At 44.0% G+C, this 12200-nt stretch overlaps 2 protein-coding genes across 4 annotated transcripts; both read left to right on the top strand.

The window, feature by feature from the left end:
* The first annotated feature begins 1864 nt into the window (after positions 1-1864).
* sfrp2 (secreted frizzled-related protein 2) lies at positions 1865-5847 on the top strand. The gene is made up of 3 exons (XM_035638422.2): positions 1865-2497; positions 2705-2785; positions 3021-5847. The coding sequence occupies exons 1-3, from the start codon at positions 1927-1929 to the stop codon at positions 3323-3325; spliced, it is 957 nt and encodes a 318-aa protein (XP_035494315.1). The 5' UTR covers positions 1865-1926; the 3' UTR covers positions 3326-5847.
* Positions 5848-6473: 626 nt separating this feature from the next.
* Positions 6474-12200, top strand: tnip2 (TNFAIP3 interacting protein 2). 3 transcript variants are annotated; one of them, XM_035638017.2, is made up of 8 exons: positions 6474-6489; positions 7139-7268; positions 8241-8574; positions 9807-10115; positions 10292-10381; positions 10511-10774; positions 10871-10987; positions 11083-12200. In XM_035638017.2, exons 3-8 carry the CDS (start codon positions 8251-8253, stop codon positions 11377-11379), a joined length of 1401 nt encoding a protein of 466 aa, XP_035493910.1. In that variant the 5' UTR covers positions 6474-6489; positions 7139-7268; positions 8241-8250; the 3' UTR covers positions 11380-12200. The 3 variants fall into 3 exon arrangements, with proteins under 3 accessions (XP_035493910.1, XP_047190005.1, XP_047190004.1); XM_047334049.1 differs by lacking the exons at positions 6474-6489; positions 7139-7268 and having other exon boundaries at positions 7341-8574; positions 11086-12200; XM_047334048.1 differs by lacking the exons at positions 6474-6489; positions 7139-7268 and having other exon boundaries at positions 7350-8574.

The raw sequence follows: 12200 nt of genomic DNA on the forward strand, positions 1-12200 counted from the left end.
ATAAGATAATGAGACTCAAACCCAACAATGCATTAGTCCTTCTTTCCTGTCCGAGGCACTAAGGACCTAAGCCTTTTCATTTTCAGTCATCTTTTCTTCTTCTTTTTTTAATCCAGAATCTTTGAAAATGAGTCACAGCGACAGGTCATACAGTTTCCTTCCACAAACAGGCAATGTAACATCATCGACTGCTGGGCACCGTATATTTTGGGAAATGTTACTCAAACTGCGATACAATGTGCATTTGTGGGTGACTACTTTCAGCTGGTGTGGGTATTTTTCGATAGTTTTCACATCTCCTTTTGATTGGAGCTCTGTGGTCAGAGAACTGAGTTATATCAGGTGTTAGGTTCACAGACAGTACTTGTCTGTTCGTTATTGGTTTTGGTCTTTGCGCAGTATTCATTGGCAATAAGTGAAAGATTTAAAATGATCACATTTCTTCTTCAATGTTGTATTTGGGTGTCTCTGAGGCCCGATACCTCGAGCAATAAACCCTATACAAGTACGAAAAAACAGGTAAGAAACTCAATTAACTATAAACAAAAATGAATCAAGTGTCAATTTTGAAAGTCACAACGAGGCATCTCATTTAATTCCGACAGGAGATGGGAAACACTTACTGTTTCTCCAATTGCAGAACAATCTAGCACCTAATTTGAGGGTGCCGCACTTTAATTCATAAAACACTAATTATACATGTGCCAGGTTCACCAAATCGTTTATAGGTTTCTGTTTAGTATTTTATACGGAAAGAAAGACAAGTGAAGTCGGAGCCCTTTGCCAAAATGTCCACTTTGTTCAGTTCTGCTTAAAAAAATGTAGCGCTATAAACTTTAATGGCAAGTTTAATTCGGAGCAGATAAACTACAGCTGTGTTTTCAATGCAAATAGTTGTTCCTTAAGACAAGCGACTCATAACCTTTTTTGAATGAGTGAAGGAGCTGCTGAGTGGGAAAGGTCGACTGAGCCGTGACAACAAAGACTGATCCTCATCAGTCAGTTACTTCTGGAAAATGCAAAACCTGTTGGCGATGTCGCTTTGCGCAACGTGCATTTGTCTCCACTGCACCGGGGTGGCATGCAGGAGTCATGGCAACAGATGGAGGAAAAAAATGTCATTTGGGTGAACTGCCCAAGTTCAAGACTCGATTGCAGCGCTGGCTTATTTCACCTCCTTCCAAGGGGGAGAGAAGAGACGCAGGGCGAAGCCTGAGAAGAACCACACTGCTGTCTGGTACAGACTGGGGCTCGAGGGGGTCTGAGGGTGGATGGGAGCCAGAGCTGCAGAGCAAGGGGAGGGGGGCAGATTAGGTTTCACCCCTTGGGTGTGCTGAGTGGAGGTCTCCCTCTCTCACACACCAGGCAGCGCGAACAATATTTCATCATGTGGTATGAACCTGTGGGGCATGCCCTAGAGGATTTCACCACCATACACACCCCTAATGATGGAAAATTAACGCTCCACTGAACCGAGCCACATGCCCCCACTGACAACATTTCCAAACTATTTACAGTGTGTAGGTCTAAGAGCAGCGAGGTGAGGGATCACTCGGGGGCGTGTTTCTGTTGATCTGGACGTAATGAGGAAAACCTGTCAGACGCCTTGTGTTATGATTTCCATGAAGGGCAGGATATGATTAAAAAAGGAAACTGTAAAAAAAAAAAAAAAAAAATAAAGGACGACTGGTGATAAAATACCACAAGAGCTATAATTAGAAAAATCCTGAGGAGCAACAAAGTGAAGAATTTGGTTTTGTTCCTTCTTTTGACTTGAATCTAGGTCTCACCTGATGAGACCAAGTGCGTAAAGGCAGAAGTGGCCTTTACGCACGACGCACAGACTCCACCCAGACACGCCTGGAAGAAAACCCCTTGTTGCAGTGGGGGGCTGGCCACTGACAGAAGCTCCATCCACGCTGACTGATGCTCAGCAGCCCCCGATCGACCGTCTACATTCCCACTGTACGACCCTTTTTACGCGCAAAAACCAAAATGAGAGGCTTGACTCCTGCGGCGACGCTGCTGTGGCTGATGACAATACCGTGCGCGCAGGCGATCCACGGATTATACAATTTCGGCCAGCACGAGTTGTTCCACAAGAAGAACCACTGCAAGCCGATCCCCGCCAACCTGCTCCTGTGCCACGACATCGAGTACGCGGAGATGCGCCTGCCCAACCTGCTCGGACACGAGACCATGAGCGAGGTTCTGCAGCAAGCCTCGTCCTGGATCCCGCTGGTGCAGAAGCAGTGTCACCCGGACACCAGGAAGTTCCTGTGCTCCCTGTTCGCGCCCGTGTGCCTGGACGACCTGGACGAGCCCATACAGCCGTGCAGGTCCCTGTGCGAGAGCGTCAAGCGCGGCTGCGCGCCCGTGATGTCCGCGTTCGGCTTCCCGTGGCCGAAGATGCTGGACTGCGAGCGGTTCCCGTTGGACAACGACCTGTGCATCCCGCCCGCCGGCGTCGACAACGCGGTGCCAGCCACTAAAGAAGGTATGAGCATGTTGACTTGCACAGCCATACATGTCACACTCACCTTTTTTGGCACAGAACCCTTTTTCTCTATCATAAAATGTATGTGTGTGTACATAACATTTTGTGTTGTGAATTGGCACATGATCTAACATTATTACCTGTTCAGTCTGAAAGGCTTTTAATCTCTGATGGTTCTTTTTGCATCTCATTCGTCGGCTGTTTTAGTGCCCAGAGTGTGTGACGCCTGCAAGGAGACGGATGAAAATGACAACGAAATTGTGGACAACCTGTGTAAGAATGACTTTGGTAAGTCCGCCCATGCACCCATTTTTGTTTTTTTTAGAGCAGTTGTTCCTCAGGTAAAAGCCCAGGGGCCCCAAGTGGTCATGAAGGAAGTTTTTCCAGGGGACAAGAGGACCCATTTCACTGTTGGATTTCATTTAGAAAGTTCCTTTCATGTCCAAATGGATGATCTGTGTCTGTGTGTGTGCCTGTGCCACTTCCCCAAATCCTGACCCTCTCCGCTGCACGCTTCTCTAAGCCCTGAAGATCAAGGTCAAGGAGATCTCCTACATCAACGGCGACACCAAGATAGTGCCGGAGACCAAGAGCAAGACCATCTACAAGCTGAACGGCGTGACGGAGCACGACCTGAGGAAGACGGTGCTGTGGCTGAGGGACGGCCTGCAGTGCATCTGCGAGGAGATGAACGACATCAACGCCGCCTACCTGGTCATGGGCCAGAAGTTGGACGGCCACCTGGTCATCACCTCGCTGAAGCGCTGGCAGAAGGGCCAGCGCGAGTTCAAGAGGATTTCCCGCAGCATCCGCAAGCTGCAGTGTTAGGAAGGAAGGAAGGAGGGGGGAAGAGAAGAGAAAAAACTGTATGTGTTACTGTTGAAGACGAAGTTCAGTTGAGCTCTTTCCCCCCCCCGTTCACATTTTCATGATTGGTTTGCGCTCAAATATTAATATGCAACAAAGGGGTTTCCAAAGACAACATCCTTCCACCTGTCACCCTCGGTTTATCATTTAAACAGGTTTGATAAAATAGACACGGGGCAAATATAAGTAGAGCCCGACCGATACGGATTTTTGGGGGCCGATGCCGATATCGATATATGGGAGTACAAGATCCCCGATACAGATACATCAGCCAAAATATATATATAGAGATTTTTTTTTAATCGGTCAATGATTCCTAAAATGTCATTATCAAACCTTTGTGACGAAGACATGTGATTGAGGCTTGATGCTTTTGTTTAACCATGAACTTTACCACAAATAACTATAAATTGATATTTCAATTACAACCAAATACACAGAAGTTATAACCAACATTGAAAGGCTCAAATCAGTTGGCCGATAACATCGGTCGGGGCTCTGCATATAAGACTGCATGGCTAAAATAACTTTGTTTGATCCTATAATCTTAAGGATTTTTCTGGAAGGTTGCCTTGCACACCAGTAGATGTAATGAAGCTTCACATTAATCCATAAGGCCAAAATATTGACCTTATGTTTCCAAATACCCCCCCCCCCCCACCCACCCACCCAATTGTACCCGGTGCAGACGCAAAGGTTAGTAAATATAGAAATAGAAATTGAGATTTTTGTGGCTTTCATCCAACGTCTCACTGAGCCCCTCCCTCCCTCCCTCCCTCCATCCCTCCCTCCCTCCATCCCTCCGAGGAGCCGTCTTCGCTGTCACCTCATTAATTGCAGTTAATTGCCCCTCAGCCCTGGTGTCCCTGATGCAGAGGAATCTGTAATTGCATGTGAAATCTTTTTCTTTCTTTTCTTTTTTTTTTTTTTTTTTTACTATCCAGCATTTAAAAAAAGAAAAAAATGACTCTAATAACCAGTGGCAGATGTGGGCCTACTGCTAAGTCCTGCAGATGGGGGTGAGTTTATCATTCTTAAAAACAATATTTTTCCTTCTCCTCTCCAGGAAACAAAAAATGTTTTTCTGCCTCCTGTGAGGAGGGAGGCCACAAACAGGGTCAGATGATCCACAGCAGGAATTGTTCAAAAGTCCTATTAAAAAAGAGAACAACTTGTATTCCCACGAGTCCAAGGCCTCGACTGCTCGAGGCGGGACTCCACGATTAAAATTCTATATTTCTAAATTACGTATATGCATCCCATGAAAACTAATTTCTAGTTGTCCAATTACAAAAAATGTCATTTTGTGAGGCGCACGCTGAGTGCAGCTGTGATCCCCAATATCCAATAACACAAAACCTTTGTGTTTTTTTATATTCCTACCATTTTCTCAAGTAAAACATGAGAGATAGCTGGCTATATTCTCTTCCTGTTCAACTTTTTAATATTCTTGGCAAACCCTTTTTTTGTACTTGAGCCAGTGCATACTTTTCTACGGCAATATGATAACTGATATTTTTCTACGGCAGACTTTCACTTGTCATTTAAACTTTTTATGTAAAGTTTGGTTTGCATCTTCATCCCGTTGTTTGAGTAGCAAGATGAATATCGGAGTTTTTGGTTGGCGGCGTTGATTTGATGAGCAGTGATTTGGTTTGGCGCAGATAACCATGATGTGGTGTGTGTGTGTGCAATGTAAAGAAAAAATTGTTTTTCCTTTTTGAAAATATAAGCGTGTAAATATCTAATACAGTCCATTCTATTCTTCTACAATGTTTCTGGCTATTAAAAGCTGCCAACATGGTTTTAAAATCGCCCACGAACCGAGTGATGTGTTTATAAGAAATAACAAAGTTCGGAAACCGATATAGTCATGAATAAAAGGGGATTACAAAAATAATCCTAATAATCCACGGGGATAAACAGCGGAATAAAAATCTGCACAATGAATTATTGATCAAACACCGCCATCTTGTGGACGTCGGTTGTAAAACTCGCTCTTCATTTGGATGCTTTAAGAGGAATGTGGCCGCCAAGTGTATGAACTTCAGATCTGAATTTACAATTTGTTTTTCCTATGAAATATTTGCACCATCTTGTTAAACAATTGAGGGCTGTAATGCTACAAAATAAGAATCATACAGTTGTGTTAAATGTGGGCCTTTAATGTTTGTATACATTTACTTTCATATCGCGTTTTCTATGTGTTGACCATGTGGCACCTGTTTTGTTTTTGTTCCTGATACTCATTTGTTGGTTTTTTCATAACTTGATTACTGTGGGGAAGTTCTCGTACCGCTCACAAACTGTGGCTTTGAGTTGAGGCCCGAGGCTTAAAAGATATTCCACGTATTGTCTATTGGCGCGTAAACTTTTCGGGAGTTTGAATTCTTGCCTTGTATTTTGAAACGGATGAATGATCTCTCTGTAACTTTTATTTTGACAAGTGTCATATTAAAATAACTCTTACTTACCCACCAAAAGTGTCTCACACAATTTTGAAAGAGTAAAATCCAGTTCAGTTATAATTGCAGAAATTTGTGAAGTTGGGAGAAGTGTTGGCATTTTTTTCCCCCTCGATTTGACTTAAACGATTCGATCATCAACGTATGGCTGGTCGTTACTTTTCTGTCAACTAATCGTTTGAGCACTAAAGCGAACAACTCGGGGGATCGTCCACTTTTTCCTGGGTCATGCAGCCAGATACCATGTGCTTACCCGGTTTACCTGGTTGGATGACATTTCAAAATAAAAACAACCCGGTGGACTGTGGGCTTTTTGATACACCGTCGGGATCTTCCCATTGGTTGGGAGTTGTGGTTATGTTCACATCTCTTAGGTCGCTGTCCCACGAGCTGCCGAGAGTTCAAGGTGTGAACCAAATGAGGAAGGGGACGCCACATTCAGGCACCTCGCTGTGTGACTCACGTCTCCATCCTGGCACCCACTTCTTCCCACGTGTCTTTTGTATCACTTCACACCTTGATTCATGTGACACTCACCACGGTCACATGACGGCCACATGACTCTGATGAGTCACCACTGTGACTTTATGGTGGGATTGACCCAGAAATACCTGGGACTCCCCAGCAACCAGTGGAACTGAGGAAACCTCTTGAATGACAGTAAGTCTCTAGTTTTCATTCAGTCTCAACAGGAGTCAAAACATGTTTTTTAACCTGATGAGACTCAGAAGTAGGTTTTTTTTTTTGTAGTTCAAGCTGCAGATTTCTTTTTTCCCGGCTTAACGGGAACCGCAGTATTGAGAAGGATGAGTTTCCATTGGTGCCTTTTAGAACATGTGATCCACATCCTCAAGATCATTGTCATTTTTTAATGTTTAGAGCTGAAATCAAACAACAACAAAATAAATGAATGTCAATTATTGTGGTGACCAAAGCAAAAACAGTGACACAATGCAAAAAAAAATTCAAGAAGTTTTGAAATGTTAGTTTATTTATTTATTCGTTTATGAACACTGATTGATTTGAAAATAATTTGCAGCTGAACTGATGATCAATGGTCAATTTCAACCCTACTTAAAATCTGAATTATTTTAAATGACCATGCCAAAGCCTGTGGACTTGAACAGGAGAAATGTTTTCACCTGTAAAACACTAATCCTGTACTTCTCAGGAATACATGACATCATAAGTGAATCACAAGGCTAATATACAGTAACATGTGAAGCACATGAGGTAATACGGGCACTGTAGTTCTGTTGATATTGTCTCTGTTTTGTAATTTGCAAAACGATAGCGGATATTTCCAAAGTTTCAGAAAGCAGAAATGTCCCCAGAGGGTCATGAAGAAGAGACCATGAAAAACGGCTCCAACTGTACAACTACGAATCATGTCAATGGTGAGAAGTCTGGAGGCAACTACAGTGCAGACATGTTTGAAGGTATGTGCGCAGTTCACCAAACACTCAGATGACGTCACAATAAAAGCCTTGTAGTAAATAAATAAAACACGCAGCAGAGAGGGAGAAGAGAAAGAAGAAGATCAACACACCAAGGTTTTAAATGGGGAATTTGCTGTGACAGGCGTAATGTCCTGGTGTGACGTTCAGGGGGCGTGCGTGGAGGTGGAAACCCTGTAAACTACCGCTGGGGGGGAAAAAAGTCATTCTTTTAAATATGCATTGTCTGTAAAAAAGAAAAGAGGACATATTGGCTAATAGTTTAGGGGACTTCAACTTTAGCCCCTCATTTCCGGTAGAGATCACGACGTCAACTTTTGGCGGAATTGTACGTTGTTTTTTTTGTCCTTGTTTCTTTGTCAGGCTCAGACTCATTCATGAAAGTAAAACTAAAACGACACTTGTAGGGAGATTGAAAAAAAAACCAAATCTATGTCTTATCAAATAACGAGTCTGGGTAGAGTTGGAGTTGTACGAGCGGCTCTGAACGCGTCGCACGTCATTTCTCGTCCAGCCGTTAAGCGGGAGCCTGAACGCGTCTCGCGCGGTCCGACCCTGACGTTTCACAAATGTCTCGAACGTGTTTCTGTGTTTTTCCTCGATGCGTCTGTGCCAACACACACACACACACTCACACACACACAAAGGGGCCCATAAAACCCCTCCTGCGCCGCCGCGCCGGTGACGGTCGACGATGAGTGGCTCGGCGGCAGCCAGGCCCTCCTCGGTTTGACGAAGCTCGAAAAAGTACGCGGGGAAGTTCCCTAGGAAATCCCCCTCGGACTGCGCGGGGATATTATTGTCGACGCGGATGTGCCAAACCACCGACACCAGTCGACGACACACACACACACACACGCACGCACACACACAAGGCGCGCGCGGCGGACGAGCGAAGACGCGTCGGATGTTGGATTACTGAGCGCTGCTGTCTCTTTCTGTTCGAATCCGAAGTTGCTCGCCGATGGACGCCGCGGACCGGAGCGCGGAGGACGGCGACGCGCCGATGGAGCGAGCGCGCGGCGCCAGCACGCTGAACACGCTGTACCACGAGACGCGCCAGGAGACGGAGCTGCTCCACCGGCAGGTCCGCGTCAAGGACAACATCATCGCCGACCTGAAGGCGAGGCTGGGCCGCTACGAGCGCGTCTACGTGTCGGCGGGCGACGGCGTCGGCTCCGTGGCGCTCGGGCCGTCCAGGTCCCTGCTGGAGAGCCTGTGCGCGGAGATGTGCAAACTGAAGCAGCGCAGGAGCGACGCGCAGCTGCGGGCGTCGCGGCTGGAAGAGGTACGCGAGGAAGAAGGGAGAGACACTCGTGTGATGGCGCGTGGGAATAAGTTAGTTAGTGCTTTTAGCGAGTTCAATTTATATATCCAATTTAATATTTTTTTGTGATAATAATAATAATAATAATAATAATAATGTTCTTTTTTTCTGAATATGTTCAGTGACAAATAGTTGTATGGTTATAATAGTGTAACAAATAGTTGTATAGTTATAATAGTGTAACAAATAGTTGTATAGTAACAAATAGTTGTATAGTTATAATAGTGTAAGAGATACTTATGTAGTTATAATAGTGCAACACAGTTATATAGTTATAATAGTGTAACATATAGTTGTATAGTTATAATAGTGTAACAAATAGTTGTATAGTTATAATAGTGTAAAACATTGTTGTATAGTTATAATAGTGTAACAAATAGTTGTATAGTTATAATAGTGTAAGAGATACTTATGTAGTTAGAATAGTGCAACACAGTTATATAGTTATAATAGTGTAACATATAGTTGTATAGTTATAATAGTGTAACAAATAGTTGTATATTTATAATAGTGTAAAACATTGTTGTATAGTTATAATAGTGTAACAAATAGTTGTATAGTTATAATAGTGTAAGAGATACTTATGTAGTTAGAATAGTGCAACACATAGTTATATAGTTATAATAGTGTAACATATAGTTGTATAGTTATAATAGTGTAACAAATAGTTGTATAGTTATAATAGTGTAAGAGATACTTATGTAGGTAGAATAGTGCAACACAGTTATATAGTTATAATAGTGCAACACATAGTTATATAGTTATAATAGTGTAACATATAGTTGTATAGTTATAATAGTGTAACAGACAGTTATATAGTTATAATAGTGTAAGAGATAGTTATGTAGTTATAATAGTGCAACAAATAGCTATGTAGTTATAATAGTGTAACAACTAGTTGTATAGTTATAATTATGTAACAGACAGTTATATAGTTATAATAGTGTAACAAATAGTTATATAGTTATAAGAGTGTAACATATAGTTGTATAGTTATAATAGTGTAACAGACAGTTATATAGTTATAATAGTGTAACAGATAGTTGCATAGTTATAATAGTGTAACAAAAAGTAGTAATAGCAGATTTGAAAATAGCTGTATGGTACCTTTATTTTTTAATACATAAAATGCACCCAAAAGCCTGCACATTACAAACTGCTCATGCTCATTGCTCGGCCCCCCTCCCCTCCAGGAGATCCAGAGGCTGAGCGTGCAGCTCCGAGAGAAGGAGCTGGAGCTGGAGAGCGTGCGGTGTCAGCCCGAGCACGAGAAGGAGCGCGAGATCCAGAGGCTGCGGTCGGCCCTGGAGGAGAGGGAGCGGGCCGAGGCCACCCGGGCCGTCCTGTGCACGTCCCTGGTGGAAGAGGCCGACCAGCTGCGCGGCCAGCTCGGCACCACCGTGAAGGTGTGCCAGGAGCTGCTGGCGAGGCTGGAGAAGGAGAAGGAGGGGGGAGGAGGAGACGTGGTGGTGGAGGTGGCGGCCCAGCAGCAAAAGGCTAAGGTGTGTGGGTGTGTGTGTGTGTGTGTGAGTGTGTGTGTGTGTGTGTGTGTGTGTGTGTGTGTGTGTGAGATTCCTTCTGCTTTGTTTTGCACGTGTTGGACTTCGTCGAGTGGCTGGTGTCTTTACTCAGATTGTCCTACAGGGCGATGCTGTAACTTCTCTTTAACCGTCCATAGACGGCAGAATCCTCCGACGTGAGTGGTGTTAACGCTCAAGTCCTTCAACTTCAGGAGGAGAATAAACAGCTAAAGCAGCGAGTGGCATACGTAAGTCTTTAAGTAGAAAGTAAATCAATATTAATGTGCTTTACATACATCACTTGAATGGTATATTCAACACCAGAGTGTAATCAGACGGTCTAAACTTTGTAATTGCTCCTATTTTTTTTTTTTTAGGTACAAGGTTTGAATTCCCAGTGGCAGAAGTACGACTCCAGCAGGGAGGACTACATCCGAGGTCTGTGTCAGAGGCTGAAGGAGAGCACTGGGCAGGGCTTGCTGCCCGGGCTGGGTTCTGTCACCACCGGGTTGCTTCATCAGGAGATTTCCAGGCTCAACGGCTTACTGGAAGGGAAGATGAGCGAGTGTGCGAGGCTGGGCATAGAAGTGGAGGAGATAAGGAGGCACGACCAGGAGCGCATCCAAACGCTGGAGCAGCAGGTCGGTACCGTTTTTATAGTCTGCGACGTGTCGTCTGCTAAACGGAATCTGAGTAGACGTATGTTATAAAGAGAAATCTTTCCTTTCATTCTTCAGGTCCTCATCTACACAGAGGACTTTAAGTCGGAGCGTACTGACAGAGAGCGAGCACAGGGCCACATCCAAGACCTCAAGGAGCAAGTGTACCAGTTGAAACAGCAGCTACACAAACAGGTGAGACAACATCCCGCCCTTCGCAGTTATCGTGTTCCCATATGCGTGTGGCTGGCGCAAGTCCTAACAGTTTATGTCACGTGGTTTTTTTTCAGCAGGGAGCAACCAGAGAGACCAGAGACGTGGTTCCCATGTGTCGCGTTCACATAGGCCACAGGATCTCCTCCAGGCGACACAAGGACAATACAGAGCATCTATTGAGGACCACCGCTGAGACGCAGCAGCAGCCCGTGGCGGCGGCGGCGGAGGCTGCAGCAACAACGCCGAGCCCGGCCTGGAGCGACATTTTGCTCGGCCTGTCAGAGCTGCAGTGTCCACGTTGCCAGGCCAAGTTCAGCGACACGGACACGGCAGAGTACCTGAAACACTGGGAGGAATGTGCCAAACTGTGAACGAACACTCATTTGAAAAAAAGAAAACAGTTTATCTTTTCCTGACAGTAAATGAACACTGACGAACGGCACTACACGGCAGAAAATAACCTGAGTGGAGTTTCCATTTTTGGAGAGGCGCGACTACAAATGAATCAACTGACTTTAAAGATGTTTGTACATAGGGAAGCAAAACTGTACAACCCCCAGTTCCCCTGTTACGAGAGAAATGAATTCATCAAGCCTTTAGTTTAAAAAAAAAAAAGTGTCAGGTTCCTGAGCCCTGTGGCAATACAGGGGATTATCGTGGAGAGGGGGAGAGGATGTCGATGCAATATGTCAAATATCATATACCTCAATATGTCAAATTACAAACCTGTTGCACTTTCTTGAGATTTAGCCAAAAACTAATTGTAGGATTGTACGCTGATTTTTTTGCATAAGATTCATGCATAAGCTTCTTATTTTGGAACTAGTGATCTAGTTGACAATGTCGGTGCTCTTGATAGTTTATTTTTGATTGAACTTAACATATTTCTGTTCTGTAAATTATATATTGAACAAATTTATAACTTAATATTTATTCTTTCTGCATATACAGGAAAAGGCGGATCATTTTAGTGCAATGCCTTTCATTTTTTTCTTCCAACAAAGCCGAGATTTTTTTTTCCCCTGGTAAACATGTGGGATCACATAACAAATACATAACATTGCGAAATGTTTTGAGATCCACTTTTTCAAAACTATCAATGTAGAGATTGCATCCCAACTGACAATGTGATTTTTTTTTTCCTTGGGGGGGGGGGGCACATTATTTTTGTAATAAAAAAACGTTTACCCAC

The sequence above is a fragment of the Scophthalmus maximus genome, chromosome 8 (assembly GCF_022379125.1).
Source record: "Scophthalmus maximus strain ysfricsl-2021 chromosome 8, ASM2237912v1, whole genome shotgun sequence".
NCBI lineage: Eukaryota > Metazoa > Chordata > Actinopteri > Pleuronectiformes > Scophthalmidae > Scophthalmus > Scophthalmus maximus.

Coding starts and splice junctions, on each gene's coding strand:
- sfrp2 (XM_035638422.2), top strand. CDS start 1,927: ATGCTCAGCAGCCCCCGATCGACCGTCTACATTCCCACTGTACGACCC. Junction 2,498..2,704: donor GGTGCCAGCCACTAAAGAAG/GTATGAGCATGT, acceptor CGGCTGTTTTAG/TGCCCAGAGTGTGTGACGCC. Junction 2,786..3,020: donor CCTGTGTAAGAATGACTTTG/GTAAGTCCGCCC, acceptor CGCTTCTCTAAG/CCCTGAAGATCAAGGTCAAG.
- tnip2 (XM_035638017.2), top strand. CDS start 8,251: ATGGACGCCGCGGACCGGAGCGCGGAGGACGGCGACGCGCCGATGGAG. Junction 10,116..10,291: donor CCCAGCAGCAAAAGGCTAAG/GTGTGTGGGTGT, acceptor AACCGTCCATAG/ACGGCAGAATCCTCCGACGT. Junction 10,382..10,510: donor TAAAGCAGCGAGTGGCATAC/GTAAGTCTTTAA, acceptor TTTTTTTTTTAG/GTACAAGGTTTGAATTCCCA.